Source organism: Ammodytes marinus (assembly GCF_949987685.1).
Source record: "Ammodytes marinus genome assembly, chromosome: 2".
Taxonomy (NCBI): domain Eukaryota; kingdom Metazoa; phylum Chordata; class Actinopteri; order Uranoscopiformes; family Ammodytidae; genus Ammodytes; species Ammodytes marinus.
The window spans coordinates 24,098,026-24,122,861 of record NC_137231.1 but is presented as its reverse complement, the minus strand read 5'-3'; the positions used below and the strand labels follow the sequence as shown (position 1 = coordinate 24,122,861).

Sequence of the window (24,836 nt, the reverse complement as noted above, 5' to 3'; positions counted from 1 at the left end):
TAGGCGAGTCTCATCCTTGTCTTATTTTGATCATTACAGCCCAAGTAGGGAAAGTTTGCTTTTTAGGTTAAGTTGTGCTTTGAGGGTTTGAGTTGTAAATGTGTATATTTCCTTCAGTGTGCAGTGGATTTGATCCTTGAATAATTTCAGGGTGTGTCTGAGCAACAAATACAGATATAATAAAAGCCGCTATACATTTTGGTTGATATGGCATTCAATTTTAATTCATGGTACCATTGACTTGAAGCTCCAACTACACTGCACGAAAAAATTCTGCAAACAAAATTTCAAGTGAGTGTCATAAGGAAAATGTATTTAAAAAGGATAAAAAGGCAACAAAACGATCCCATCGGAGTGCATTGTATTTTTGGATAATATATTATAATGCCGGATTACTTTGGAAGCAACAAAGCATTGACTGGTCAAAGTAGGCCTTATTGTAACTAAACTTAACAATTGTTTACATATCTTTATAAAGCAAAGTAGGCTATCATTTTGTAAGCTCATATTCTATATCTAAACACTTAACTCTGTTGTGTGGATATTGTATATACCTTTAAATTATGTACGTTTTACAATATTTTGACAAACAGAAAGACACAGAAAACTTGGGGCCAGGCAGTACTAGCCTAGTGTTTCATCATATAGAAGCACTGGCTGATTTCTCAGCCTCATGGGTAAAAATGGATGCTGCCATGTAGTGTGCATTGTGCTTAATGGAAACTTGGTGGCAAGTTAGACATATACAATGTACAGGAGGTGGGAGATGGATGTCAATTGGGGCCCCAGCATCATATTTCTACCCCCAAGGCCCACCAAGTGTAAAATGATGAGTGAATGAGCCAGAGGAGTATCTATTTTTTTTTTTATTCATTTGGAATGCTCGTCATAAATATGTATTTTTTTTAAAGAACTTCCAGCAGAGACTTACAGGGGAGTCCCAGCACACTGTGTCCAGATGTGATGTACCTGTCCGGATGTTATGCTGTCCGCGGTGCTGAAGCAGTGACGTAGCGGACGCCGCTCATCACGCATCCTCTGCTCTCCTACCATTTATGTGCTGCTGGCTAACTTGCTAAGCGAGGGGTCTCCATCAGCAGGAGGCGTAGAAGACTGCGGGCAGCAGAGAGAGGCAGTCAAAACAAGAATCTGTGAACTTTCCCTGGAGAACTGGGGAGCTTTTCCACAGAGGAAATCGTTATTTAAAAGGCTGTATAATGTCGGATTTTGACAGCAACCCGTTTGCAGACCCGGACTTCAGCAATCCCTTTCAGGTAGCTAACTTAGCCAGCTAGCTAGCTAACGTACGATTCAAAGCCCCCAATGAGGCCAGTCTCACTTAGCACCGCTGCTAACTGGCTTAGCTAGTAGCCTGACAGCTGGCTAGACGTCCCTTGGGTCGCAGGACGAGCTATACATTATGCATACATCATATAGCTGTTCACTTTGTTAAAGAAGATATGGAGGCCCGGTTATGCTGCACGTTGCTGCTGGGAATATTTGTTTGTTTTCACGTTGTAATAGCGGTGAGAACAAAGACATGATGTTAGCTAGCTAGCTCTGCCAACCGCCAGTAAACATTTGCTGCCACCTGCTAGCTTGTTTAATAGCTAACCGCCTGGTCAATATCAGTTTGTGTTCACATCAATTTGTTACTACATTTACGCAAGGACAAACGTCTTATGGTGTCATTTATTCCTCGCGTAAACATTGCAGAACACTGTGGTGGAAATAGAAGTCCACCACAACACATAAAATGTACACCAAATGTGTCCTAAAGCATACTTAGTGTGGATTGAAACAGAAACCCAAGTCCCCTTGTTAAACGCACATAACAACACAAACTGATATTAATGTTAGTTTGCTTAACATATTTCATTGCTGTCGTTATTTTGTGTGATTGTTGTGTCCAGCTGGAATACATTCCCCCTCATAAGCCACCCTACCTTTCACCTAGGTCAGACGCTGCCAACAGTCTGCAGTTTCATCCCAAATGAACACCTGCGCGGGTTATTTAAACGTGTAGCCCCTCCCCTAGCAGGTGTGTTAATCAGTGGGTGGAGTCTCGACTTGAATAAAAACCTGCACACTGTTGCACTGTTGACACATGGTCGACAACCCTACCTCCACTCACCTCTTGGTTGAGTAATGATTCAGAAGACAGAATCTTCTATATCACTGTTTTTAAATAGTATGCCTTTTCAGTCCACCTACTAGGAAGTTAGCTACAAAAATTTAAATCATTGCATGTGGATTAGTTTATTCCCAGACATATTATCCCATTGAGCCCTGGGACCATTGATACGCTCCCTTGTTACATATTCATCTTGCCCTTTGTTTCCACCTAACATGTCATCAACACATCAGTAATAACTTGCCAGAACTTGAGGATTGATAGACTCAGTGAATGTGTGGTCAGCTTTGGTTTTTCAGAAAAATTGGACATTGGTTGACAACATTAATAGATGATGATGTGGTAGAGGTTTTTAACCCCCATGATCCTCTCCGTCCTGTAGGATCCCTCGGTGACGCAGGTGACCCAGTCTGTCCCTCCTGGTGGTCTTGAGGAGTATAACCCCTTCACAGACGCCAGAACGGTCAGCCTAAACTAGTATCGCTATTGATGAGTGTGGCATGAATGTGTTGAGTGTCAGTGAGCTCATTTCATTCACTGCTCTCTTTCTCTCTCTCTCTCTCTCTCTCTCTCTCTCTCTCTTTCTTCACCCCTCATTCAGAGGATTTCACTGACAAAATATGACTCTGATTCCACAAATATTAACATAGCTGGTCAATGCTTGCTTACAGGCGGACCCTGGAAATGCCCCCAAACCTACTCCTGCTGCCCCATCCCAGAACACACAACCTGCCATCATGAAGCCGACAGAAGAACCACCGGCTTACTCACAGCAACAGACTCAGGTATGACATACAGAAACATGTTTATATCCATTGGATCACATCTGCTTTTCTTCTGATTTGATAAACTCTCAACATTTCTATTCACAATATAAATACGATATTCGTCTTTGCTTCTGGTTCACATTTCCTCTTGTCCTTCATATACTGTTTTCTGATGGCCACACAGCGGCGTAAGGAGGTACGGTCTTTCATCTGATGTTTTCAGTACCCTTTCCTGTGGCTGTGGCTTGAGTAGTATGAATACATTAAATGCCTTTTCCCCCACTTGTAGCTTTCCTCTTGCAGTGCAATTTTAGAGCTAATTTATTACTGAAAAAGACAAGAGAGTGAACAACAGCTGATTGCTTTTCCAATCGTGACCTTTTTTCCACCCTTCTAAAACTAACACACCTAAGCTGACCTGAGTGGAAGAAAACCTATATAACCTACCTGATTGAATATCATAATTAAAATGTCAGATGTTGGGCAGTGAATTTTGAAGAACATTTCTTCTGTGTCTGTGTTAGGACCAAGCACGCGTTCAGGCAGAGTTGTTGAAAAGGCAGGAGGAGTTGGAGAAGAAGGCAGCCGAGCTCGATCGCCGGGAGAGAGAGTTACAGACCCAAGGAATCGGTTAGTCAGTCAGTCCGTCAGTCTCTCTGCTCATTGGTTAACTCACTTTATTCACTCACTGATCTTGTTAACCTCAGGGTCTAAAGGCTCAGTCAAAATTAAAACATCTGAAATTCATGACAGTGTGAATTTATGATGAATACTTTACCCCTCGTGGTCATAGTTTACATACACACGAAACAATGTTCATTTATGTATTAAGCAGTCTATGGAAGCACCATTATATATTCTGAAGCACTCTACCTATCCAAGTATGTTATTTACTATGCACTGTGCCTAAAAGATTTACAACACTGTGTATTTTAAAATGATTGGTTACAATTTAAACAAGTTTATTTTATAATCAGAATCAGAATCAGCTTTATTGGCCAGGTTTGCGTAAACAAACAAGGAATTTGACTTCGGCAACCATTTGCTCTCCCAAGTACAACATTCACTAAAAACTAAAACATTAAAAATACTGTTAAGTAAACAATATTACAAATGAACAAAAACGAATACACAACAACAATTCAAGAGATGGAAGAAATGGTGCAATCAGTCAGTTAGTGATTAAGAATTAAATAAAAATATAAATGTATATATATACGGTATATATACACGGTCAGATTTAAGAATTACAATATAAATATAAAAATATAAGTACAGTGCAAGGCAGATCAGTGCAGATCAGTGCAGAGGTAGTGTTAACAATATTTGAATTGTAAGTTTGAAAATATACATGAGGTACATCACAATTGTTAATGGACCCAATGGACCTTATTCAGCGACAGGATGTGGGAGTTCTGAGAGTTCAACAGAGTGACTGCTTGGGGAAGGACTGAGGTAACTTAGGGTGAAAACTCTGGTGCCTAATCATCCAAACACTTGCCTTTGTCCACACAGGGCGTAAGAACAACTGGCCTCCACTGCCGGAGAAGTTCCCTGTTGGCCCATGTTTCTACCATGATATTGCAGTGGACATTCCCATAGAGTTCCAAAAGACTGTCAAGATCATGTACAACCTTTGGATGTGTAAGTGGGTCTTTTGACACCGCCCCCACCCCACCCCCCCAAATGTGCACTATTGCCTCCATTGCCAGTCAATATAATCAATGTCACACATTTTAAATCTCTCACACACTGCTTATAAAATGTGGGTTTATAAGATGAACTCAGGTGTGGCCCTGCAACATATCTCACTTTAGAATCATCATCAATTTAGCAGGAACTTCAGTCAGTTTTTTATCAAACACATTTGCCAGCCTTGGTGTGTCTGAAGACTGCAAGAATGTGGATGGGTGCTTATTTGCTTATTTTACTGAGAAAATGTAGGAAATGATTTACTATTACTATAAATTGATTTGCAATCTGTTCAATCTTCTTTTTTTGTGTTGCTCCTCTTAAAAAGATTTAGGATGGTTAAATTAACAGGTGTTTAATGATCTTTCAGTATCGCTTGAAACAATTAAATGAGTTTCTTAATCATCTTGCCTTTTCTTCAGACACTGCAATCAGTAAATATTATTTATAGCTGCTTGATTAATCTGTTCCTTTGACAGAGGGAAATCTGTCCCCAAAGTCACAGGGACTGAACAAATCCGGTACCAGAGTTGATAAACACTACCAACTAACTACTACACTACTTCTTTAATCGTATATGAAGAATGCATTTTAGTTTATCATTAGAAACTTACATTTGAATATATAGCCAGTGCCATACGAGTTGAATTGACTTGATAAGGGGCACAGGGATGTATCAAGTCATCAGTCTATAAAACTAAACTAAAAACACATGATAGCACTAAAGGTCCTCATTTAATTATTTTTCTACCAGTCCATACAGGCACGCTATTTGTGAACATGTTCGGCTGCCTGGCCTGGTTTTGTGTGGATGCGTCACGTGGTGTGGATTTCGGCCTGGCCATGTTATGGTTTCTGCTGTTCACCCCCTGTTCTTTTGTCTGCTGGTACAGACCGCTTTATGGGGCTTTCAGGTAAGCAGATGCATGGAAACTGCCTGCCCTCCTTCCCTTTTCCAATCCTGCACTTACTTATTCCCAAGAATATTTTTCTGTATCGGAAGTGAAACTAGATAAAGATAAAGGCAGATCTTCACAAACTGAGGGAAGTGGGGAAGAAAAGTAAAGCATTAATGTTTATGGAGGCAGAATCAGAAGCAGAGTCTTTATTTCCATTGTATTGCCTCTAATGTTGATCTCTCACTTCCTTGTTCTCTGTCTTCACTACAGGAGTGACAGTTCATTCCGCTTCTTTGTCTTCTTCTTCGTCTACATCTGTCAGTTTGGAGTTCACATTCTACAATCTATTGGCATCACTGGCTGGGGAACATGGTGAGAGTTTTTTTGCGCATTCACCGATCCTCTTACTCTATGAGCGTTTGCCGCAGTTCACTCACATTCTTGTTGTTTTGTTTTTTTGCCAGCGGTTGGATCGCGGCTTTAACTGGTCTGAACACCAGTATCCCAGTAGGCATCATGATGTTACTGATTGCAGCTCTGTTCACTGCATTGTCTGCGGGCTCGCTATGTATGTTCAAAAAGGTAAGCACAATCATAATTACTCCAGTTGCCAGAAGCTGTCCATCTCATTATTGTATTATTGAGACAGCCAATGAAAATATGGTTAGGTAAATTATGCAAATTATTTGAACACAATCAATCAAAATGTTTTATTATTTGAATAACTGAGAGTGGAAAGATGTTCTTAGAGTATCATACTGAAATTGAAATGGCATTTTGCAGGCATTAGCAAATGCCATTATAATTCACAAATTATGTTGAGCCACTCGTCAATGTTGTGATCAACCAGGAAGTGAAACACCTGCCTGAATGCATCATTCAATGCATAACAAAGGCCTTGAGTGAAAATTTAAATGACTTGACTTTATTCAAACCAATTTTTCTTGTCTGTTCTTTCCAGGTGCACGCGCTGTATCGTACCACTGGTGCTAGTTTTGAGAAAGCTCAGCAAGAGTTTGCAACTGGGGTCATGTCTAACAAGACCGTTCAGACTGCAGCCGCCAACGCTGCAGCCAATGCTGCAACCAATGCTGCTCGCGGGGCTTTCAAGGCTCAGCCATAAACTGACACGCACGTACATGCACACATGTTCACACACATCCTAGCATATACACAAACACTCAAAACTTGGAGGTGCACAACTCTGGCTGTACAGGCTCTAAGATCAAATAGATTTTTATTAATGTTGTTGTGCTAAGATTGCCCTGCACACTTTGCTTAAAAAGTGAAAAGTGTCAGAGGACAGAAATAATAAAGAGGTCAGTCAGATAAAATGACCAGAGTTGTCCACCTTCACTCAAAAGACAAGTTTTCAGTAAAAACTCTCCTACATTCTTCCTCTGCTTTTCGGTCAGATGACTTGTCTGCTCACATACCTTGAAACATCCACTGAGTGACTGAAGGCGTGCTCTGAGTGTGTGGGGTTTTCATCTCACACTCTCTTGCTCACTCCTTTGTTTTCTCTGTTCTTTGTCACCTTGTGGTGATCCTAGGTCAGGCAGAGGTTGCATTTCTAGCATACCTTATTTTTGTCATGGTGATGACCCCCCCCCCCCAAACAGCTCCTTGTCCCGGTTAAAGACAGTATAGACTCAGAAAAAAGTGATAATCCTATCATGGTGTTTTTTGCACATAGTTCTGTGTTTTTATCTTGGTCACATACTGAAAGTACAGTGTATGTTTGAATGTCTGGGTCTGTGTGTGAATGTGTACTTCACTTTAAGGTAATTGTGGCTCCGACCTGTTTCTTTTAAATTCTAGTGCTTGGTCATTGAGATTTGAAAGTTAAATTGTACCTTGTCCCCTATCTGTGCTTCTATTCTGAGATTCCTGACAAATATCATCTTGGAAATGTATGCATATAAATTGGAATATGTCGGTGTGTTCTTATGTGAAGGACCCCCAACAGTGATCCACTGACACCTGACACTTGAATAATTATTCCAACATTGTGTGCTACTTTTGATTGGCAGCAGGGCTGGGTCAGCTTTTCTGCGAAATAACCAATATTGGACAGCATGATAAAGACATGCATGTTAAGCAGACTCAAATTAGCTGTTTCTTTTTGGCAAAGTCATTCTGTCCACTATTTTCCCTCGGGTTTTTTGAGAAATGAGCTGTAAAGTTACTGCATGACCTGTTGGCTGTTTGACTGATTGATGATGTTTGGATCTATTTTTGAACACAACCTGAAGACCCAGGTCAGCTGGTCACCAGTCTACCCCAAAACCTACAAGAGGTTCAGTCGGATGCTCATATGGCCTTGTGCATTTTCTGTTACGTATGTGTGACATTAAATGAGTGTGGCTCTCCCTCCGTTGTTATTTGTAGCCCTACACACTTAATTTAAAAACAAACGCTGCTATGAATTGCTTGGTCGTGCCCTCCTGCTGCCATTTTTCCTGTTGAGGAAGGGGGGCGCACAGTACCATACGTAATAGGAAGAAGTGACAGAAGATGACCTGAACAGTGATGAAGCTATGATGTCTCACGAGATTAATCTGCATATATAAAATAGTAAAAACACTGATACTGTGTATATGTGAACTACATAGACTAATAGTCTGTTTTGCATTTTTGAAGACAAAACAAGTGAGTCCATTGATTTTTATCTTTAAGTACTGGACCAAATTCTCTGGCATTAGAGATTTTGAGTTTTCAGAGCAAAATGAACATTAAGATAACAGAGGATTAGATTTGATGTACATTAAATTATATCACTAAGATACATAATTATATACTAAAATAACAGTGTTTATCAACACATATTTGTAATGACTACTGTCAGTGAAGTGAAATTATGGACGTGGGTTATTTTTGTGTCATGCTTTAGCACCTGTGTCTGAAGATATGCATGGTAGATGACTGAAGACTGGTACTGCTGGTATTACAACATGAACATTATAGTGGACAAAATACTTGCGAGTGTTACAACATTGAAGGTCAATCATTTGTGGTGAAATAATGAGCCAACATCTTGGCAGTATTGTTTTTGTTTGGAAATATTTTTGTTTTTAAATTCATTGCACATTTCTTGTTTTACATTGAGCTTAGAGCAAACCTGTTTTTATTTATGGTGTAATTTAAGTTGTTTGCATTTCAATTTGTTTGGTTTGATTTGATGTTAAGTTTTTTGTTGTGTGGTTTTGTAATGACATGATCATAGCATTGGCTAGATTTAAAAAGTAACTTGACCCTGCTAGAGGTGTGCTGGTCTGGAGAGGATGAGTGTATGATTGGTATGAAAGGAACAAAAATGAAATCTCCCTCAAGTGTTATTCTATGTCCTGAAAAGCTGTGAGAAATCTACCAAATGTCAATATAGATTTGTTTTTAAATCTTGGTTTGTGATGTGTCCCCTTTCCATGTTTTACTTTAAGATATAACATAACCTTTCTTTGCTGCAAACACCCTCATGTATCAATAGTGTTAAGCAGTAGTTTCATTATACGAAGCCATTCCACAGTGGGTCATTTCTTTATGTATTTGGAGAGCTGGTCTGCAGTGTAGAAAAATGTCTGCTGAAAAAGAAAACTGTGTTTTTGACCATTGCCCATGTTATTTCACTGAATCAGAGAAAAAAAACTCATTCAAAAAGGGACACTTGTATATTTTGTAAAGTTGAAAAAAAATTGAAACCCATTACCAATCACATGTAAAAAGAAAATGTAATGCACTCTTGTCTGGCCTTTGTTGCATGTGAAATAGTTTGAGTTTTGTATATTTATGGTATTAACATGAAATAAAATTTTAAAATAAATATTTGTGGATTTTCAGAAAACCATTATAACATTACATTTGTCTGCTCTGTAGCTGTGTCAATTAATGTTAAATAAGTTCACCATTTCCTCATCATTTTCAACTTCTGACCCTTAAAAATTGGCAAATTCTACTTAACATCCTCCGCAACAGTTTTAACCAATAGGAGTTGAAAAAAAATTACATTTACTGGTTAAACTCTCTGATGTAAACAGTTTGAAAGGATTGACAAACTTAACTTAACATTATTTAATGCCACTGTTCTGTGTTGTCTACTTTCCACCACTAGGTGTCAGTGTACCCTTAGGAAGTATGGCTTCTACAGAGAAGGAACATGAAAGTATGAATTTATGCAGATCAGAGTAAAATAACTTTCCCAAACTTTAGTTAAGGCCTGGTTTATTTGAGTACAAAATACACCCTCTCCTCATTCATCACTTTTTCATACATCTCACAATGTGCCACAAATGCTGTTCTATCTTTATTGTTAATGTAACAAAAACAGCTAACAGTAAAATTATTAATTGAAGCACAGACAGACTAGAATTGCTTTTTGTGATAAAATCTCATGATTTCACTCTTCAGTCTCACCCTATCAGTCGACACACACTCTTACAGCTAACATACTATGGTTGAATTATTGCACATCTTATCTACAACGAATAAAAGCAAATACACAATTTTACATTTACAGCAAATTGAACTTAGCCTGGCTCCGCCTGCCTATACCTACTTCTGGACAAATTTCATTTTCCCAAATGAATTGAAGTATGATGGTCTGGTTGGACTAGGCACAATTTAACTGGCAATTGCTGGGGGAAAAATATGGAGCTATGTGAAATAAATGAGTGACAAAGCACAAAAAAACAACAGCAGGGGATCTTTAGGAATACCTTGAAAGTACCAAAACAAAAAGGTCTGCCTCAATGAGCTTTGAAGAATTATCTAAGTCACACTGGTGACCCATCAGGAGTTTTTTTGCATTAGTCCAGCAAAGCCTCAATAAAGGCTTTTGGAATTTTTACTTGCTGCTTTTTTGTCTTGTGTCTATACTGTGCCATAAGGTGGCTCGAGATAAGCTATGGAGCAGCTCACTTTATCTCGCTGTGAGCAAACATCCTCTCATGAAAGCTCTCCCCAGTAGAAACATATGGCAAGTCTTTTTTTCTGTACACACTCTGCTAGTTAATAAACTGCCATGACCTCGCAAACAATCCATTTAACGGGGAAACTTTATTTCAGGTATGAAAATGTGGCTAAAAATTTAAAGTGAACAATCCCTTAAGTGGCATATGTAAAACTTAGCTAGAGAAGTCACTTCAAACACACACACACACACACACACACACACACACACATAACCTTTGCAAGCTGTTGTTGGGTATTTTGGTAGACACATCTGCAAGTATTCAGCGGTTTGTTGAGGTGTTGCAGGTGAACTGTAGGAATGAACATTACAATGACTTTACAGAAACAGTAACAACGTATCCACTACCAGTTTTTTTAACTAATCTCCCGCTGTTCCATTACAGTAGCTTGTTTAAGGCTAGAATGATGAAGACATAAACAGTATGTTGGTCAAAAACACTGGATAACTGACTGTACAGGAAACGTTCCTTACCAGAGCCTTCTTGGCAGTTTACCTGCAGCTGTAGAAGGGAATAATACATATTTTTCTTTTCATCTTGGTAAACTTACCTATTGGTAAACTTCAGCAAGAAGAAAGCACCATGCCTAAGTATTTACAAAGATCTTGTCATGGCTACCATCTTTTCAATCAGCTGGTTTTAAGAAAATCTTTTAGAGAAATGTCCCTCCATCTACTGAGACGTACAGGTGTCCATATGAGACAAATGAATGACACCACGGGGGACTTCCTGGGGTTCAAAGCAGGCAGATCAGACTCTTCCCCTCCTCAATCTCCTCCTGAACCTTATCGCTGGAGGTGGCGATCTCAGCCTGCGCGGACAGAACAGCACAAAGGAAGGTTGCCAGCGTTCCACCTATCGCTGTGTAGAATGCCCAGCCGAGAGAGCACAGAGCCGGCCTGAAGGACAAGGCCTCGGACCCACAGTAGCCAATAACCTTCTCTGAACCCCAACCAGCAGGAAACAGCATGAGGCCCACCATCAGCAACAGGCCTGGGGGGGAGGGGGAGAAGAGCAAACGATGAGACCAGAGGGTTTAGTCACATACTAAAGCACAAACAGATCCCAGTGCAGCTGGGAACATGGTGACTCAACTCTGGTGAAGAATACATCTTTTTTTCAGCTGACAAGCCTTTGATTTGCGATGAGAGGAGGGACCCCATTTGACTGATTACCTGCATGACAGAAAGTCTGCTTAAACACACCTGTGGGAGAGCCCATTGTTGAAAGAAACAGAAAAAAACAAGGTTTGGTTGGAATTTCTAACCTAACTAGGAAACGTGCCATGGATGAACAGTGTTTTTTTGCCGGATTGTAAACTCAATGGCAAAACTATTTTCCTAAAGTCATGATTATAAAACATACAGTTTTATGATATTTGCTTCATTACCTTAAGTAGTAAGTGAGATGTATTTGTTCAACTTCAGGAGGGTCGTATTGTCTTGTGAGCTCAGTCACTTGAGCATATAAGTTAAGAGGGACTTTCAATTTCCTTCATTTTCAATTGGGAACTTTGAATGTGTGAACCCAGGATGAAATTATTGAATATGCTTTGTATGCAATGCACTTACACATTTCACTATCAACGCAAAATATTTTTTCATAATTCAGAAAAAGTGCAACACATTTTGATAAAGTCTGATTTGTCTAAATTTTTAAATGTAGTTTTGTTTCAGGACAACATTTTAATAGAGTCCTAAAAATATACTTTATTTATACAAGGATAGAAAAATAATTGTATTATTTTCCCTAGTGTTTTCACAGTTCACCAGCCTTTATTTAAGAAAAACGGCATCCATTGACTGACATTGATATATTAGAAAGTAAGAACTAAACGTTCACGGGAATTTTTTATTTGAAGATGTATGTGTAAGTTGTACACAAAATATATGATTAATATATACTAATAAACTTCATCCTTCTGACCTAGTCATTGGTTTGACTCCAGCTTTGATACATGTCAACTCTCTCACTCTCTTCCTGTGTTTCCTGATATCTGAGAGCTCAGCTTAAGTTTAAGATCTAGACGCAGGACTACTTTTTTTTTTTTTAAAGATTTTTTTTTGGCATTTTTATGCTTTATTGAAAGTGTAGAGACAGAGTTGAAATGGGGCAGAGAGGGGAGTGACATGCAGAGAACGACCGCGGGCTGGAATCGAACCCTTGTCCGCTGCTGGCCGAGGCCCATGGGGGGGACGCCCTACCAACTGAGCTAAGGGCACCCCCTGGACTACTTTTTCTGTTTCAGACATGTAGCAAACACACAATACAACCTTACTTATAGACACAGACAGAAAGTGGCCTCACTCACCTGCGATAGCCTGCAGCAGTCCACAGATGTTGAACAGACTCTTCTTTAGGATGCTCTGAAAGCACATGCTGAAGATGGAGATGCAGGCCACTCCTCCGAGCACTAACGTCCCTGCTGCCAGAAACAAAATGGCGCCCTGCCAGAAGCCACTGGCCACTTCGCCAAACGTGGTGGCGTAGGGCCCGCAGATCTCCACTCCCCGGGAGCCCACGCGAACGCAGCGACTGTAGAGACCCAGAGATGGCCTGTACGCGTCCAAGTCCACTCCCGCCCCATCTGCACTGTGGTCTGACCGAGGGGATCCTATCAACCAATCAGGGCTCATGAAGGCAATGAGCTCAGCAAAGGCCACTACGATACTGAGCAGGGTCCAGAGCAAGGAGCGGCACGTTACAATAACATGACACATGGCGTTAAGTCTTTCTGAATTGGTAACAACCAATGATGATGAATGGTTTTGTGAAAGCCCCTTAAAGAGCACTGATGTTTGGGAGTTTAAATTCCTTTCCTTACAGAGAAAAGTGTAGAGTAGGTCCCTATTCAGATCCAGATGGGCTGCTGATCTTATCCTCTCTTGAGTAGATGTTGTTCGTCCTCTCACGGCTCTTTCTTCTTGTTTCTGCCCATCCCAAACAGCTACAACGCACCAAAGCAGCTTCCCTCAGCCATGGTCCAATCTGAAAAGCACACCTTCAGGCACAGAGGAAGACACAAGAGGTTCAGACACTTTAGAATCTGTATACAGTACATATGACACAGGGGAGACTGACGTGCATAATGGGGGAGCGGGGGTAAAAGAGGGAAACTGTGATTAAAAGGAGGGACAGCAACTGATTTTCCCACCCACTATGAATCATCAAGTTCTCTTGTGCTCCCTTTCACCATTCTCATCAAATAGATCAGCCCTCACCCACTATCTTCCCACAGAGTACTACTTGGAATTTACTTTTTAGCCAGCTGTGAGTGTACCATGAGCAACACTTCCAGATGTCATTCGGAACAGTCAAGATGAGTCACATACACAATACCGCTAGAAACAACAATTCACCACAGAGAGCTGGCACGTCATTTTTACATGATTACTAGACTTTTCTATGTTTGATTTAATCTGCAAAATAACTGGAGCCTTGTGTGTTTTGCCACTGAGCAGCTGTCAACACTGACGATTGCAGAGCTCTGTTACAACATGCCACATCTGACAATATAACGTGCAAAATCCTCCCACTGCTGTTGCAAGCACACAATCTACAGTGTGAATAAATGCAATACATTGAAAGGAGTGGTTATTGGCTTTTATATTGCATTTTATTATGTTAATCTGCAACAAAAAAAATATTTCTTTGTTCTTTATTCAACAGCAATCAAACATTGATTACAAATAACTTGTAACCTGATACAGATTCCAAGAGGAATCCTCTCGATCCTGTCTGTGCCTATTTACAAGTGACTCTGTGTTTAAGTATGGTTTTGTGAGCAAGCATGCATCAGTCCTAATCAAGGTAATAGGGATACTCTTGCTATGTTGTGATTGTAGTTGCTATGGCCACACTGGCTTCGACACAGCCGTTGTCTCATGGGAGCACAGGGGTTTCTCAGAAGCACTCTGATGTCATCATCCAGCTTTATGATACACACCGGGAAATATTTAGGACATGGTTTAACTACAGCAAGGTCAACTGTCTAAGTGGATGACTGGATGTTACTGGTGGAATAATGACATTCAAAGGCTATGTATCTGTAAACTAGGTTATGAGAATATTAAAGGGTCTATTCACCCAAATTACAATACACAATTTCCAATTTATCTCCAATGGTATCTGCCCATGGAAGTAGTGTTGGTTTGATATGTCCAGGTTTTAAGATCTGTTGTTGGATCAGGTATGAAAATGTGGCTTTACCTCACTCCAACAGATTTATAGTACATTTCAAATAGAAAGGGACAGGAGGCATGTTAAACTGAAAGTGTACTATTTGATCACATTATCGCTCTAATTCTTGCTGACTATGCATTTTGTTGGTGATGAAAAGTTCAGAATACAAACATTCCTTTTAAACGCTATCAGTCAATCTGAAGCCCTGAGGGGGAATACATGTGGGTTTAGGTTATACATTACCTCCCTGCATTTAAGATGGTAAATCAGCTCACAACATCTGAAGGAATGAACACTTATGCTATATTGTATGTCTAATATGATCTGAGTCAGTGCGAGGCAAAACACTTCAGAAATGTTCCAGGCCTCAAAATAAGAGTTTCAACCCATTGCAGCTGAAAGGACTGGCTGATTCATCTGAATGCAAGGGGGGTTGACAAGAAAACCGGCAGAAGTGGGTCACAATAACAAAGTCAGAGGCATGACAATATCTGAGGAGCGGGTAAGTGGTTTGAAACACTTCAGATGCGGGTGTGTGATTCAGTTCAGCGGGATTCAGTCGTGTCTCCAGTTGGCTGTTGTTGTGTTTTCATGTCGTTCTGCTGAAGTTATGATCGGTATGAAGGATTGTTTGCTTCTAGCTTGGTGCACAGGTCTCCTTTGTCTTTGTTCGACAGCGATACCTATCTCTGCGACGCTCTCAGTCAAGTTCATCTTGTACCGTTTACTCTGTTTGGTCAGAATTTCAGGGGCACGTGGCAAATTGCTTTATTCTCATTCCACAATCTTGCACCCTAATTAGAGATTTCAAGAACCGGCAAAACATATAAAGTCTTCACATAATCACCCAGCTTGAATATAAACTGAGGGAGCGCATTTTCAGTTACAACGGAGCTGAGGGAAATGACAGCAACAGGATAAAGACGCGACAGCAACGTTACTATTCATTATCAGCCAAAAAGGAAAGGGCAGAAATAAACAGGAAGCAACAGTGTCTGTCCGGCAGTGTCTAAGGCATGGTGAGGATGATGTCAACCTATCAACTTTCGATCTAAACCGTCGTTCCCCTCACTCACGTTTCTGCAAAACTAAAGGAATGTCTCTATTTGTGAGTCTATTTCCAGGGAATTCTAAGCACAAGGGAAGGGGAGAGTACAATATAAATCAGGTATTTGAAGTCTGTTTATGTGCTTGAGGATGATGTGAGTAACGCCCTGCTCTATTATAGACCTTGAGTTTATTCCAGGCCTGCTCACAAACCATGGCTCTCTCCCTATTGTTATCAAGGTTTCCATTCTGCAGTGGTTACAGTGGTTTCACAGCAAAGCACTCACTCAGCCTCACTCACCACAGTGTTTCAGCACTATTTACAGCAACCATTATGATCGAGAAATGTACGTGTGTAGGAGCCATATTCATTTATTGTGTTATGTTCATGTTGTTGTGCTCCATAACACTAAGGGGCTGTATTTGGTGTGGCTGAGGTTACGTGGGTCAGCCCAAGGAGGTAACAGGGAAACAGGTGTTGTTTGATTGGGAAGCAAACAGTTTTTCGACTGTGCCCTTTGTGCCCTTTACGTGTATAGTTATCGGCAATTTGTTTTGTTATTTTGGTTTCTAAGTGTATTATGAGTTAACGTATATTGCCGGTGAATGGATTCATAAAGTAAAATAAACCTGCCGTACTATTGTCAAACTTTTCTCCTGTTTATTATTTACTGAGCGCACTGGGCGCACATCGGAACTATTATTATTATTATTATTATTATTATTATTATTATTATTATTATTCTTCCGGACAATTACACATAATACATAATTTTCTCATTGCATATTCATACATATTACTTTGTGTTATCGTCCGAAGGGAAGCAGGAGAAGCCAAAGGCTTATCGGGTCCCGCCCCCACTGCCATAAGATTCAGATACACAGATACACAGCTACTACAGTAAGAAATTTTTTTTTTCTTTTTTTTTAAGAAGATTCATTCTAATACACAGATAATTTTAGGTCTCTATTTTCCTCTCTGCCTGTGACAATGCAGATATGGCCTTGTCCATTTCTTCTCTAGTAGTCTAAACACATCTGCAACAGTATTCAAAACAGTCAGTGTGTCTGCTGACCTCGACTACAGTCCCATAACATGCAGTGTATTTACAAATTCTTCAGTCAGAGAAAGTCTTCCAATGCATATTAAACAACCCAGTAGTGGCTTCGAACAGGGCTTAGCCGCTACAACGTGTGTATTCTGTATGTGGTTGTCTTAAGTGTGAACACACAGTATGTAAGTATGTCTGCTTGTGTAGGTTTGGTTTCTGTGTGGACTTTGAGTCTTCTGTTTACAGCTGATTATAGTAGTCCATCCAGACAGGGCATGGTGCTGTCTGTTAAGACTACAATGCCCTCAAATAAGCAGCTCTGCATCATTAAACTACAGGGATGGAGCCTAAACATACGGTACCTTGTCGAGGCAGTCAGCGGACACCTTAAGTGATCTCCTCTCGGTTCTTACAGGAAATCCCCTCACTCAAAGCTCATCATGGCTCCCTCTATTCTCACTTAGGACTGCACTCACAGGAAGATGAAACTTAAAGTATATTTCTATAGTTGAGTAAAGAGCAGAGTATTGTATGAGTAAGTGTGTGATAGGGCTTTCTCGCCTTTTTACTATGTTTTTATGTCATGACATTTGGGTTTACAGCTTCATCTGCTAGCAGAGGGTTTTGTGCATAACACTGAATTTAAAGAGACAACAAGAAGCTTTTAAATGTTTAAGAAAACTCAAAGTTCCTCGTAGTCACTTTAAACACCCTCAAATAACAATGTTACATCTTTAACACTTAAAAATTAAGTGTTCCAATCATATAAACATCTGGTCATTTGTTAAGATCCTAATCTGCACATATGGGGATTTGTGTGTGTGTGTGTGTGTGTGTGTGTGTGTGTGTGTGTGTGTGTGTGTGTGTGTGTGTGTGTGTGTGTGTGTGTGTGTGTGTGTGTGTGTGTGTGTGTGCATGTATACTGTCTGCCTGTGTGAGAGTGCAGTGCAGAAAGGTCACTACATCCTGAAACTGATGAATACTTTCCGCTTGTTTACTGGTTCTTGGACAGACTTCTGGGAAAGTGCTTGAACAGCGATTCCTTGGCAAGGTCAAGGTTTTCTGTGTGTTTATGTGAGTGCTGAGGGAGGAGAATTTTACACTTCAAGGAGCATCAGACACTCCGAATTATGACTTATTCATATAACCCGGCAATCATGACACTGTGGGTGAGAGGTCTCTTCCTCCCAGTTGCTTTGGAAAGATATGTATCTCCAAACTGTCAGATATTTCTCTCTGTGTGCTTGTGGAGTACTGCCATGGATAACCTTCATCACCAACACTGACAGATCACGGGGTCTTGTGCTTCTTTCATGAATCCTCCATGATGCAGAGTTTGGCGGATGATACTGTAGATACGCTGCAAGAAAGCAGTAATGTGGTTGCTTCTTCTTTATCTGGAACCACTCATTCCCACATTGCACTCCTGTCCTGACAGAAACCAAGCCTGCCACACAGGGTTATATGTGTACAGTGGAGGCCTGAAGCCAACTTACACACAGATTTCCAATCCTTCATTCAGCGAGCCAACATGAACAGACTCCTTGCTGCTATGAGACAAACTTTCTTTGATGGAATTTACAGAAAATACAATCCACGGGCCAACATCCAGCCATGTGGACTACAAGTTTGGCTGTGAAAACCTTTTGGCCAAGCAGCCTGTATGCTTAATAAAATGTCTACTAATGAAGCGTGTAACATCAGTTTGAGCCCCTTCAAAGTCCCAGACAAAGCAGTGGATATGCAGAATATGTGGGTCAGTCAGTTTGGCGGTTATTTAGAGGAGGCGGCAGGGTTGTAAATCTAGAGTAATTGGTCTGAGATATCAGCAAAGGCTCTGGTAGCATGCCAAGGTGCTGAGGTAATGAGTTCTGGTCACTGTAGTCTGTTGTAGAGGGTAAAAGTGAATGAGTACTGAGGGTGGGTGGTTGGTTGAAAGATCTCAAACACGGTTGACCCAGATTGTTCTATAAAGAGGAGGTTTGATACAGCCATTAGAGTTAACAAGAAACAGTTCCATTCGTGGACATGAATTTACAGATAGTGAACAATGAAAAGGAAATGCTTTTGTTTCTTTGTAATGTCGCTGTGAGCTGATGGATCACCCACTCAGACCAGATGACCCCATATTAATCTGCACTGGGATGATTCTTTTTTTTTTAACTCACAGATCCTGAACCAGAAACCTCAAATCAAGGCAATCTGTTCCCTAATCTGCTGTGCGTGGTCTGGTCTGGTCATTCATCTGTACCAGCCAGGAGGAAGTCCCTCAAACCAAAACCACATAAGAGGCAGTTTTGCCATCTTCAGGGCTACACAGCTACTCAAACAAGATGTGGACAATGGGGGGAAATCGCAGGCCGCTGATTGCCATCTGCATCTCCAAGAATCAGGAAACTAAAAGAAACCCCAAGAGATACGAAACTAGTATGATACCAGTCAGAGCTGGGCAGGACCAAACATATCCCTCATCCATAAAAGAATGCAAGCAACTGAGCTCCAGGTGAAATGGAGGAGAATGAAGCAATGTAGCCTGAATACTGAACATACACTGCCTACACACCCTCAACTCTCTCAATTACCCAATACATTTCTTGAATTCCATATTTCTGTGCTTGATCAAGACGCTCCCTGGGTATGGCATATTGGGTAATGTAAGGACAGCAGGCAAGCTATAACAATAGCCAGAATAGAGACACCCATGCCCTGCAGTGTTGGCTCCTAACTTTTCATCAGAGCTCATTTTTATCTGCTGAGCAACAACAGATCAAAACTGAGCTCCCTTTGCCCCCAGCGGCATGAAAGGCCGATTGGGAACTTTTGAAATCCAACCCATGTCTCCCTTCAGAGTATGAGAGAGAACAAAGCCTTTCAAACAAAAAAAGGGATGACAGTACACACAACACTAATGAGTTGTACATTATGACTCCCTTTGATTGTCACACCTAAAACTGTAGCCTAGGGAGGCACACATCTACCTGCTTACACAGCATGTGTCGTACCACAGACAGCACAGAGAAAGCTAAAGAGTCATGAGAAACATACAAAGAAAGCACCACAGGGAACAAAGATGAGTTCTGTTACTTTAGTCTATGTAAGGCTTTCTTAACCCTCTCTGACATTATAAAACAACCCTGAGCTACTTTCTTAACAAACTATTTCTTACTACTAGCCATAACCATGTGAGCAACTGCTTATGTAGCCCTCCATCCATGGACAGCGAAAAAAAAGAGAAAATGTTTCCCACGGAGAGGCATTTACCACAACTTGTGTCTCGTAACTCCAGCCAGTGAGTGATGGCGGTCATCAACTGCATGTTTAGTGCTGCAGAGTTAGTTTGTATTTATTTTACAGGCCCAGATTAAACACGACAAAACAATTCAAACTGTAAAAGAGCCATTCAATGTTATTCCCCCTGGCTGAGCATGAAGAGTGAAGAAACACCAGCAGTTCTAGCTTTCAAATACAACCAGGGTGACTGAGGTATAGATGACAATAAGAGGCCCCAAATGTAAACAAGTCAACAGCGAGAGGCCCTCCAACAGTGCGCCGAGACAATGCAGTCCGCTTGATTGAAACACAAAAATAAATACACACCCGTAAACTGTGGAAGGTGCAAGCCTGTGCTCACTCGTCCAGTGTTTAATTGCATCAGAACGCATGACTTCCCCAGAGAAAGCCATGCTCGTTTGTGTGCGTGCATGGGTGTGTGCCAGTAAAGCTTGAATTAAAAACCGGCCCGCTTCAAGTGCCGCGACTCAACTCAACAAAAGGCTGCACAAAGAAGTGCCGACACCGTCCCCCCTCACTCACTCACTCACTCACTCTTTAGCTCTCAAAGACATGCCACCGTCGGCCCAGAATGCCCTGGCCCCTTACCTATTCAATCTGTGCAACACCCCGGCCCCTCGCTCCCCACGCTGACTCTGTAGTGGCCCCGCGGTCTCTGACGCACAAAGCCCCTTAGTGACCTCACATTTCACTTCCACAAAAGACTTGGCTTCGTTCGGCTCCCTCCTCCCATCTTCAGCTGTCTCAAAAGATGATGAATGCACAAACAAAATGTTCCTTTCTCCTTTTTCTTAGGAACTCTACACTGTCCCCTTGACAGTGATGTTTGAAAGACCAAATGTTTTTGTTTTTTTCACATGTCAATCAATACAAATAAGCTTTCTATAATATAATTGTTTAACATTGGATTAGGGATTTCTACCTTGGAAGCAGCTACTGGTTTCCATCAATTCCCCTACAAAATGAAACTTTGCAGAGCTAATCCATCACAACAAACCACTGACAGGTAACAAGTTTAAACTCGTCATCAGGGAGTTGTCAAAACTCCCTCTGGTAAAAGGAGGCAGGTTAGGGCAATCACACTAAAGTTAATTACAGAATAACTGCATCATTAAGCATTTATTAAACTATTCTTTTTTTTTTAAACCTGATACACTAAAAGTTTCTGAGCCCACTGGTGGGAAGCCCTTTCTGGTGATTCCCTCCTCTCATTACTACAGCGGTTTGTCCTTGAACTCAGCTAGAATAAACACTGAACGTTTTCCTGGTTTTGTTTAGTTTATGATGTAGTACCACTTCCCCTCTCGATGCAGTGTGTATCAGGGCCGAGAGCTCCATGGGTGGCTTTCACACACACGGACCTCTGCACAAGGACATGGTGGTGGAAAGACAAGGAGGAGACATGCAGTGGTTTCTGTGTGGACAGCTGATTAGGAAATAACAATATAAAAGCTCTGCATAATAAGTGGCCTAGTTGGGTGGAGGTGGAGGTCCAACTGCTACCAGATGTTTTACCTGAACACACAGAGTGGTCAGAGTAACTGTAGATAGTCTATCCCACTCTCTATTTGGAGAAATACCACTACTTCGCCCAATCCACAAACCCTTTGCAATATATTAAAATGTTACCATTGATATTGCCTTCAGGTGGCTGCTTCTGTGTTATCTCCATGAGCGTAGAATCAATGAAGCATGCAAATTTCAATTCCCTAATAACATCTGTCATAAGCGATGCTACTGTATGCAAATAAAGGGCATGATTCTGAGATAAGAGCTTGAAATGGAGAAGTTTCTGACAGTTAGACGAACGTGTGTGCGCGTGCCTGCGTGTGTGTGTAGCTGTAAATCAACCGAAATAAGCACAGTTTAGATTATGACACTCTCAGCAATCAGCATTCGTATCAGCCAAATAAGTCACGTGTGTGCAATCAAGTGCCTACTAAAACGTCTACATTATGCCTCGTTGTTGCATTGTTTTCTACTCACGGGAAGTCAAAGTGGAGAGATTTCTGCGGGCGAAAGTGAAGAAGCTGTCCCGTCTTTTTGTTTAGAAACGCTGCTTTCTCCTTTCCAAGCATTCACTCATTCACTGAGTCTCCTTCCAGGAATCAGGACGCTAGCCTATTCTCTTTCCTTCTTCCTCACATGAAAAGCATATAAGCTATCCCACTGCCATCTGACGTCTTCCTCTCTCTCTCTCTCTCTCTCTCTCTCTCTCTCTCTCTCTCTCTCTCTCTCTCTCTCTCTCCTCCCTCCCCCTCTTCCCCTTCCCCTTCCCCCACTCCTTTTGCCAAAGAGAGAGAGGAAGATGTGTAAGATGATGACGAGCTAGCTCCACTTCTCTTCCCAGAAACTTTCTCCAATTAACATGTTCAATGTTTGGAAAATAAATGACAAGTTCTCCTCTGTTGAGTAACGCTAACTCTTTAATTTTAAAATCATTAAATATCCAGAATTGTAACAGTGTGGTTTGGAAAAGAATGACAGTGTATCAAGAGCATATTCATAATTTAAAATTAAATAGATATTTATTTTTTATATACATAATTTAACCATTTTTTTTTTTTTTTTTTGCTGATTTGTTTAAGTGGTGGAAAGTAGAAAAGTACATTTACTCAAGGTCTGTACTTTTTCAGTACAATTCTGAGGAAGGCTACCTATTCTCTTCTTAATGTCTAATGTTATGATACTTCTACACCACTACACTTTTTTACTTCACTGTACTAATTTGTGGCTTAACTTCATGGTGAGAATGCTTTGGACTTAACTATGATTACTTGTTGCAATATCATAGTTGATTTGAAGGCTCCAGAAAACAAAAGAATGGGATCTGTTCTTTTCCTTGCTTCTCGCTGAGGGAGCTAAGCTGGAGACATACAACCACACTTATTACACTGTGGTCTGTGACAACTCAGGGAAGACTGTCGCCCTGGGACCATGATGTGAAATTTTTTAGCGAGGGCAGATATACTGTAGCCAGGAACAGGGAATGACACGGGGCCCCATACTGCATGTTTTGAAGGATTGTGTGGCTTGTTAAGCAATGTTAAAGGGTGACGGTGATAAATTGTTTGAGGAAGTCCATATAGATTCAGGCCTTGTACAGTTCTGTTGAGAGTCTCAACACAGCAAGTATCAGAGGTATCATTTACAGACAGGTTTGTAAAAAAAACATGTTCATGCTTTTTATATTATGCAGAATGGAAACCAAGTCTTTTTCTCATATATTCTGCTCTGGTTCCTGGTGTGTCTTGGATGAATGTTTAAAATATTCCTCCTTGTCATCAGGATACATATGAGCAGGAAACATCTGATATCTTGATTATCTCCTGATAACAGTGTCATATAGTCATGTCCCAGTGGGCCAACAGTTTCAAAAGAGCCCAAACTAAACATGAATAAGCAGCGTTACTAAATATGGTCCACATGCTGAAGCTGACTAACCTTCAGAACTATTGCAAAATGCTTGGCATAATTTCTCATCCTGGTGGAGTGATCCCCAAGCCTTGACTATATGAGGTCTTTCACACAATCAGCTCCTTGTCTTTAGTCTCTTTTTGAAGATATTTCCACCGAAAATATGCATTGAAAATCAAATAGACAAGCCTCTTTCACAGTTGGTGTGAGCAGGGCAACAGAGATGGGACCCAAATGCAGAGGCCGATGGATACAGTTAAGTCAAAATTAACGTAGAAGGCCTACAGAATGGTTCGGCAGGCATGGGTCAAAGCTGGGAGGTAGCATCTTTCAGATTCAATTTTTTTCACATAAGAGATTGTAGAAAACAGAGACTATAAATCAAAGGCAACAAGTATTTAGCGGCTTTGAAGATCTGGTACATGACCGGAGTGTAAGGGCCGGGGTATGTGCTGCAGGGCTGATAAGGGAAAATGGAAACAGGTGAGCAGGGAAGGTTAGATAAATAGGACGAAGGGAAAGGGATGACTAATGGAGTGGCTGGATGTGGGAGTGAGGAGACTTGCCCTGCGTTCCCAATTGCATACTTTATTTTTTACTATACTACATGTGTCCGCTGCCTTTAAAAGGTATTTATGCTGCATGCAGTATGCATACTGTACAATTGAACCTTTTGCTTATAACCACGGTTGTGCTCTCTTGAAAGCTCAGACGATGTGACATAATTACCGTTGTCCAGAGGATTGTGGGTCAGAATAGCCCTTAAAGCATGCTGGCTTGCATACTGTAATGTGCAAAGGGATGTTATACATCCGAGTATTTTTAGCATACTGCATTTGACATGCATGCACTTTGACGTACTCTTTTCTGGCATACTAAATAGAATGGAAGTATCAGTATAGTATGGGAACGCACCCTGGGACTTGAGAAACAGTCCAAGGGAATCTGGTGCTCAAGTAAAGAATGAAAATGAACAGATTTGGGAGTGAGATAGTGAGAAAATGTCTGAGGTGAGGGACAGAGGCAGAATGTGACAGTTTAGTGAATGACAAAACTGTTAGGTTGAAAAAAACTTAAACAAAGTTTGAGTAAATGCAGCTTGTTTTTTTTCTTCCACACACCCATAATTCCTGACTGACTAAATGGTATATGTCTCCATTTTCAGCATAAATGACTAAAATATCACAGTTTTTTTAGACAATAAAATATGAATTTAAGCGACGATCCCATAATGTGTCAGTATTGTTAACCACTCATCTGAATCACTTTGTACTGTATGTGTTTGACATGCGTCATCATCACCATTACTGGCTTTTCACCCAATAGTTTGCAGCGTTTGTGACTGTGAAACTCCAAAATTATGAGTTGCAGCACATTGGTGTTGTTTA

The 24,836-nt window shown here is 40.8% G+C and overlaps 2 protein-coding genes across 3 annotated transcripts; one reads left to right on the top strand and one right to left on the bottom strand.

The window, feature by feature from the left end:
• The first annotated feature begins 1,080 nt into the window (after positions 1–1,080).
• Positions 1,081–9,486, top strand: LOC307260507 (secretory carrier-associated membrane protein 1-like). 2 transcript variants are annotated; one of them, XM_080040767.1, is made up of 9 exons: positions 1,081–1,274; positions 2,517–2,597; positions 2,806–2,919; positions 3,426–3,531; positions 4,417–4,545; positions 5,348–5,507; positions 5,763–5,864; positions 5,957–6,060; positions 6,486–9,486. In XM_080040767.1, the coding sequence occupies exons 1-9, from the start codon at positions 1,218–1,220 to the stop codon at positions 6,656–6,658; spliced, it is 1,026 nt and encodes a 341-aa protein (XP_079896893.1). In that variant the 5' UTR covers positions 1,081–1,217; the 3' UTR covers positions 6,659–9,486. The 2 variants fall into 2 exon arrangements, with proteins under 2 accessions (XP_079896893.1, XP_079896892.1); XM_080040766.1 differs by having other exon boundaries at positions 5,957–6,074; positions 6,454–9,486.
• A 213-nt stretch (positions 9,487–9,699) lies between these two features.
• Positions 9,700–22,207, bottom strand: LOC307262539 (LHFPL tetraspan subfamily member 2a protein-like). Its single transcript, XM_080043450.1, has 3 exons — positions 22,018–22,207; positions 12,771–13,460; positions 9,700–11,452 (listed from the first exon to the last, which is right to left on the bottom strand). The coding sequence occupies exons 2-3, from the start codon at positions 13,177–13,179 to the stop codon at positions 11,196–11,198; spliced, it is 666 nt and encodes a 221-aa protein (XP_079899576.1). The 5' UTR covers positions 13,180–13,460; positions 22,018–22,207; the 3' UTR covers positions 9,700–11,195.
• Between the last annotated feature and the right edge of the window lie 2,629 nt (positions 22,208–24,836).

Excerpts from the sequence above, each read along its gene's own strand:
- LOC307260507 (XM_080040766.1), top strand. The coding sequence starts at position 1,218 with ATGTCGGATTTTGACAGCAACCCGTTTGCAGACCCGGACTTCAGCAAT. Across the intron at positions 4,546-5,347 it reads CATGTACAACCTTTGGATGT|TCCATACAGGCACGCTATTT; the intron begins GTAAGTGGGTCT and ends TTTTTCTACCAG. Across the intron at positions 5,865-5,956 it reads ATCACTGGCTGGGGAACATG|CGGTTGGATCGCGGCTTTAA; the intron begins GTGAGAGTTTTT and ends TTTTTTTGCCAG.
- LOC307262539 (XM_080043450.1), bottom strand. The coding sequence starts at position 13,179 with ATGTGTCATGTTATTGTAACGTGCCGCTCCTTGCTCTGGACCCTGCTC. Across the intron at positions 11,453-12,770 it reads ACTGCTGCAGGCTATCGCAG|GCCTGTTGCTGATGGTGGGC; the intron begins GTGAGTGAGGCC and ends CCTCCCCCCCAG.